Source organism: Saccostrea cucullata, unplaced genomic scaffold (genome assembly GCF_032062105.1).
Source record: "Saccostrea cucullata isolate Sc308-1 unplaced genomic scaffold, CSIRO_AGI_Scuc_v1 ctg278, whole genome shotgun sequence".
Classification (NCBI taxonomy): Eukaryota; Metazoa; Mollusca; class Bivalvia; order Ostreida; family Ostreidae; genus Saccostrea; species Saccostrea cuccullata.
This window is the reverse complement of record NW_026928887.1, coordinates 66,235-73,397: the sequence shown is the minus strand read 5'-3', so window position 1 is coordinate 73,397 and position 7,163 is coordinate 66,235. Positions and strand designations below refer to the sequence as shown.

At 33.1% G+C, this 7,163-nt stretch overlaps 1 protein-coding gene across 1 annotated transcript; it reads left to right on the top strand.

The window, feature by feature from the left end:
- The first annotated feature begins 990 nt into the window (after positions 1-990).
- LOC134279032 (tetraspanin-9-like) lies at positions 991-6,833 on the top strand. The gene is made up of 8 exons (XM_062761369.1): positions 991-1,086; positions 2,457-2,512; positions 3,014-3,205; positions 3,952-4,026; positions 4,277-4,360; positions 4,775-4,909; positions 5,527-5,610; positions 6,070-6,833. The coding sequence occupies exons 1-8, from the start codon at positions 1,071-1,073 to the stop codon at positions 6,124-6,126; spliced, it is 699 nt and encodes a 232-aa protein (XP_062617353.1). The 5' UTR covers positions 991-1,070; the 3' UTR covers positions 6,127-6,833.
- Positions 6,834-7,163: the final 330 nt, after the last annotated feature.

Below are 7,163 nucleotides of genomic sequence, written 5' to 3'. Positions count from 1 at the left end.
GACCTTGCCTGGTACATTTGACAAGATCATGACTGCTCAGTACTATGGTTATTTATAACAATATGTCAATTATATATTTCTTCATTCTCTGCTTGTAATGCTAGTGTGGCTCTCTTGTAATGCACCTGACCGGAGTTTCAGGGGGCCCGGGTAGCAGACTCTCCCGTTACATCTGTGGCGGTCATTTTCCATTTAGCTCATTGGTAGAGCAAAATTTTTTTTTTTCTCCTCTCCCGTTATATCTCTTGATTTTCCATTTCTCAATGTCAAAATTTTTTTTTGATATCTGTCTTCTTATCTCTGTTGGTTGAATATGGATGGTATACTTTGACAGAAATTCGACGATTTAACGAATTTTCGCTTTAAATTTTGTCAAGCTTTTCACCTTTTCCTCGATCCTTTGTTAAAATTGTGTTTTCATCATAATCTCTATCAAATATCGCGCTCTCATCTTGTGTTTTGTTTTCTGTTTTTATGTTTAGAGTTTGCTGAGTGCAGCTTTTCCTTCATTTTTCGCCCCTAGTTTTTTTTCAGGGTGCAGTAGAGATTCGTCCCAGATGTGTCCAATGTGTTGTCTTTTATGGGGTCTGAGACAGAGCTTCTTAGTTTGCTGCGACTCTACGTGTCCCCTCAATTACATACTGAGCATGTTCATTTATTTCTTATGAAAATCTATTCCTTTTGATAGATCCTTTACAAAGAATACTTTTGCAAACTTCGAAAATACGAGTGTTAAAGTTGCAATTCACTGTAGATTGCAAGAACTTTCAAAATGTGCATGCACCTGACGTACGTCACTTATTTTTCCTCTTAAAAAAATAACTCCAGTAGGTATTGGGTTAAGATTTTTTTTTTATATGAGAAAAAAAAAGTCATGTCAGGTGCCTCCGATTATGTAAGTAAACTAATCCTCGTGGCCGAAAACAAGAAAAACATCAAGTGAGGACAGATGGCTCGGGCACGGAACTCCCCTCGTTCTATTTTTAGCAGAGAGAACTTGTTCTGCAAGTCTATTTATAGATTGATCACTATTCATGTAAACAGAACACCGTGTCGGCACACCTGAAAACATGGGGTACAAAAGTGGTGAGTCGCTATGTTATCAGAGTAGAATTATAATGTATATTTCCTCATTAGGTAAACTGTAAAACATTTCAGTATAACAGTTATTATTAAATGTTTTCAATTCACAAAGCTACTAAGGAAAAAAAGGGGGGTGGTATTGCATGGATCTGTACCTTTTGGAATTGACTTTAAAGGTGCATGGACACAGATTTGAAGTTAATATTTTCTGTATAATATTACAACTTATATATTTTAATAGCATTTCACACAAAAACATAATAAAAATCTTATTTCATCTAAAAGTTACTTTACATTTAAATTTTTAGACGGGTTTGATTGACACATCCTTGCACTTTCATAAATTTTCATTTTATTTTTAATACTTAGGATAATATATATATTATAAATGTGTATAAATGAAAAATATTAAAACTATAATCCAGAAAATTCAGAGTAGAAATGTTCGAAAGCAAAATATACACACATTATATTGTCAGTCCATGCAGTTGTGGTGATCAGACTTTAACGAATATTTACATTACATTTCCATTTATTTGTCTTTAATATTCCTTACAAATTAGAATTTTATTCATTTTCTCATGAACTACAGTGGATGAGCATGAATATCTCCATTGTTACGTCATAAATACCGTACTTGACGTCAAACTGTAGTTCACACTGTTTTGCTTTAAAAATGACAGTTGGATGACATAATTTGTGGTAACTCGATCATCAGAAAATAATGTAAATATAAGAAATTAATTTAATTTTTGAAAATTCATAAGGTATATGAACTACAACGCTTCACGCCTGCATATTTATCATGAAGCGCTAACGCACTTCATGAAATATGCCGGCATGAAGCCTCATGCATAGTTCATAACCTCATGAATCTTCAAAAATTAAAATCATTTCTTAATTGAACGCACCCGGTGAATCGTAAACAGCAACAATAAAAGAGCTTGTGCCCTGTTTACAAAAACTGTGTACGTTTCACGGGTGTGATCAATTTGCTTAACTCTGTACACAACTCTTAGCGCGGAATGACGATACTTGTGAAGGGGTTTTGCTTTCTAACATTTCTACTCGGAATATAATTATTTTTCTGGATTAAAGTTTTAATATTTTTCATTAATACACAACAAGTTTGCCACTTTTCCTAAGTATTAAGAATAAAAGTAGAATTTGTGAGAGTGCAAGGATGTCTCAATCAAACCCATCCAAAAAATTGAAGTTTCAATAACTTAATTAAGGAATAACTGTCTTAATTCTCGATTTCATGATGTGATCAATAGATTGGGTTGCTTGACCATTATACAAAAAATACTAACTTCAAATCTGTGTCCATGCACCTTTAATTCATTCTTTTTTTCTTCTGTTCTTTCTAAAAGGCTCCTCTCGGACTGCGGCGGAGGTGTTTTTTGGAATCGCCAATCTTCTTTTCCTGGTTTGTATCCTACCATAAATTATTCACTAATAGAAATCGTTTTGAAATTTGAACATTGAGATGACAGTGTGATCAATGATAGTAATAAAGTAAAGAATTGAAATTTGTATGCAAATAAAACCTAAAAGAGTCTTTAATAGAATATTTTACATCTTGAATTTCACAATCCTTTTTCAAATTCTACCTGTAAATCAGCTACCGTATAGCGGGTTTTCTTGGCGGGTGTAAAATTTGGCGTTTTGTCTGCTTACAGGTATGCCAATAATTTTGGCGTAATTTATTTTAGCGGACACAGAGTTTTAGCTCTTTGCAAATGAACAATTAGAAGGTTACTGAATATTTTTAGCGATTAAAATTTTAGCGGACTTCCATCAAAACGCTAAAATTAGCACCCCGCTAAAATAACCCGCTATACGGTATTTGTGTTGACTTTTTCTGGTTGATGGGTTTTGCGGTGTTTGTGGTAGCTATAATTCGGTTGTGTTGACTTTTTTTTTACAGTTGATGGGTTTGGCGGTTTTTGTGGTAGGGGTATACCTGAAGGTGTCGCGCTCAGTCTACACTGAACTGCTGGACAGTCGAGAGTTTGAGACCGGCACCGCCCTGTGTGTGTCCGCGGGGATCATCGTGGTGGTGGTGTCCCTGATTGGATTCTGGGGACTATGGATGAGGAGTCAGTTTGTTCTCAGTTTGGTAAGGAGGCTAATAGTATTATGTAAATTATCAATGCCAGTCTATGCACAACTCTTTTCCAGAATGGCATAAATTGGGTGAAACCGTGCCATTCAATTGACTGTGAGACTTTGAGTTAACTGAAAGGTAATTGGATGTCAGAACTATAAGTCATATACTTGGCAGTGAATTAAATTTAAAAAAAATGCATTGTTCTATTTTAAATGTGAAAAATAACTTGGGCCAAGAGTATAGTCCCAATTAAGTCTCACCTATTGTAGTATGCTGCTGCAGATCATTGTACTATAGTTAATTTGAAAATAAAATTAATTTTTAAGACATATATTTAGAGATCTCTAGCACAAGTTTATATACATATGTCATGTCTGTCCACGATTAATTTCCATGAGAGCTACTTTCTTCAACTAGAGCTCTCCCCCCTCCCTATTTTAGAAATTGTCTGATGCTTTGACATTGATCTTTATCATAGACAGACAGATATACAGACATTCTGGGATTCAAGATCAGAGGCACTTGTTTTATTTACAGGGCATCCTCTGCTTGTAATGAACATCCTGCATTTGAAACAAGTGCCTGTGTTCGAGACACCCAGTTTGACTATTTTGTGATTTAAGTCTCGTACAATTGACTTGAAAGTTTGTCATTCATGTAACAACTAGGACTAAAAATTTTATTCGTGATAGATATTTATAGATTTGATCTAATTAAATTTTGATTTAAAATTTAATTCTGTTTTCTTTTTGTAGTATTTCTTCTCTGTGTTGATCATCTTCTGCCTTGAAATCGCTGCTGGGATCATAGCATACGTGTACAGAAATAAGGTGAGCTTCAGACAACTAGACTCAAAGTTTTGTTTAATTGTAATTTAATGTATGAAGATTGCAGTGCATGTTTAACATTACTGTTAATGAGATACTTTTTGAAATAAGATTGAAATTTGTTTCATCTTTGATCATTAAACTCAAACACCATGCATCTTACAACTTGTAATAAATTTCAATGAGGTTAAGAGGAAAACTTATGGTATTTTTAGATAGCAGTGTTTGATAAATTGTTATTTCCCCTCACCAGATAGAAGACATTATAGTGGAGGATCTAAGACTAGGCCTAAAAGACACCAAGAGGAGAGTGGCTTGGGATACAGTGCAAGAAAAGGTAAAGAAGAGGCCAAATTTAACCTTGTTAAAGTATATGGGGCAGAGTAAAATTTTCAAGATATATAAATATTCAAAATAGTGAGGGTTAAATACTTGAAGAACTAGTGGTTAGTGCTGAATTCAAATCACTTTGTCACATCAATTGTAATGCTCAAATTAGCCAATTAGTTTGACTGTATAGTGTAAAATGATGCATATTTACATTTGATAGTATAAGTATTAAGTGCAGTGTTAGGTATTTGAAGAAAAACAACTGAAACATACAAATTTAAGTGTTAGGCAAAACCATCAAGTTATCAGGCCTCTAAATGTGGAAGGGCCAAGATGCCTTCAGTTGTTCAAACTTTAATCTTGAAAGCTTTATTTTTCCAGTTTTAGATAAGACTAATTTACAGTTTGTATTTGTTTACAGTACGAATGTTGTGGGGTCCATAACTACACAGATTGGATGGGTGTTTATGATGTGAATGTCCCCACCTCTATTCCGGATTCCTGTTGCGGATATCCGGATTGTGGAGAGTCTGGATCAGCCGCTGCCTGGCGGATTGTAAGTTTTCTCTTCTTTTGAAGTCAGCGGCTAAATCATATACCTCTTTTAACTGGTTATTATCATTATTTATTTCAACTTTGAAACATTTCCCCCTACACATACTAGTATCACAACATACAGTACAGCACTTCTATATGTAGGTAGATTCTCTGCTGTGTCCATTCTAACATATACAGGTGACAGCTTTTTTTTTTTTAAAGATTAATTTCATCAGAGCTATTTAAAGTCTATGTGTGAAGTATTCCAGAGGAAGTCTGAAATTTGAATAACACTACCATTATTTATTACAAGCACTGCCACATGACAATTAAGTGCAGAATTTAGATATAAAGTTTTGAATTTATTTTAAAAACTTGTCCTTTTGAATGCATATCACAGTCAATCTTTATTTAGAACTGCATGTACATACTATAGACATCATTTTTTCCAATTTTTATCAATGAGGTTTCATTCATTTAAAGTCTAAACAAGAGGAAAACAGAAAATTGAACATGAATTTTGAATTTTTTTTAAAATGCAGATTCACACAATGGTCATTTGATTTCAAGATCTTTTATCAATAGAGAGAGGGGTGTTTTAAAATATTTTTATTTTCTATTTTCTTATTCCTGAAGGGCTGTGTTGAGGATGCCAAGGAGTGGTTAGAAGAGAATTATTTACTGCTGGGATTAGTGTGTATTGTCATTGGAGCTCTACATGTAAGTACAAAGTTATTATAAATGTGTATCTATCAGCCACAGGGGGACACATTTTGTAATGGTTATGGAATAATGTTTCTACATAAGAGTCAGTTTTACATTGGTTCGTTTGTTTGACTGATAGATGACATAGATGTATATATACTTCGAAATAGATTGTTTATAATTTAATTTAGTTCTAAAAAGTGGATTTCACAACATACCTTCAAAGGCATTGAATGATTAATTTTTTTTAAAAATTTTAAGAATTTAATGAAATGATAAAGAAGTATAGCTTTAAACTTTCAGTCAATTTGAAAGAAAAAATATTGGTGTACAACTATATGGACTTCACATATTCTTTAACAATTACTTGTTGTAGAAGGGAAAAAAAACATTTGGATTTATGAAAAAATGCTGTATTTGCATTGTTATATATAAGATATGATTATAAAACTGTTACATATGTATTTATTATAGGTATTGCTGCTGATAATAACTGCTGCTCTAATTTTCTTTCTGAGAAGAAACGGATGAATGTGACATCATTTACGAAACATCTCGAATAAATGTCATTATATCAGACAAACCAAGGGAGCAAATATAGGATGTGAGATGTATGCATAATATATTTTTTTTACTGATTCTGCATCTCTTAGGTAATTGACATTGAACCAGTATCTGTTTGACCTCTTATCTGAACAGGTAAATGAAAGAACTAAGTGATGAATGTACAATTCTGTTGTACAATAGAAGTGTGTATTTTTTAATAGATGTGCAACAAGAATCTCATGCGTATTCTGTGACTTTCTTTTTTTGTTAAATTTATTTGTGCATGTATATGTGATGGATTATTTTTCCAATACAAGTTTCTTCAAGTTTGTTTGAGTTTTAATGTCTCATGCCTAATTTCTTGAATGGGAAATTATATCATATAATGCAAATGTATCAGCATACAAATGTAGTTTGAAACACATACATATATCAGTTTATTTTCATATATGTATATTTTAACTCTGTCGATATCTTGATACTCCCTGGATAGTTCCTTGCCATTAATAAAATATGTGAGAGAAAAATTAAATGTTTATTTTTAAAACATTTGTTTTTTGATTTTTATTCCTGAAATCAGATGGCTCAGGAATCAACACTTAATTAGTCAGTTTCCTAGAAGCAGTACAAATGTTCACCTATAATATTGTATTTATTATTATTTGTTATGCTCAATAAATATTAAAGGTAAATGAGCAAGTGCTTCATTTCAATATTTAGAAGAAAGGCTGGAATTTTCCACATGTTGATGATCATGAGAATTAAGTTTAACAGAGCAAGGTACATTATGTAACACTACGAAAGAAATGTGGCAGGCAGACAGATTTGATTGCTGGTGACCAGATACAAGTAGCTCAATGGATAAAGCACCTGCCTAGTGTTTTATCGGACCCCAGTTCAAACCAGGTCTTGTCCGTTTTATTGTATCCATGCATTGCCGTTTCATAAGGGGGCCCCAGTTAAAAATGTCCCTTGCATTTTCTCCTTTCCTTTTTCATAAGTTGGCCCCAGTTCAACCCAGG

Excerpts from the sequence above, each read along its gene's own strand:
- LOC134279032 (XM_062761369.1), top strand. Across the intron at positions 4,027-4,276 it reads CATACGTGTACAGAAATAAG|ATAGAAGACATTATAGTGGA; the intron begins GTGAGCTTCAGA and ends TCCCCTCACCAG. Across the intron at positions 5,611-6,069 it reads TTGTCATTGGAGCTCTACAT|GTATTGCTGCTGATAATAAC; the intron begins GTAAGTACAAAG and ends TATTTATTATAG.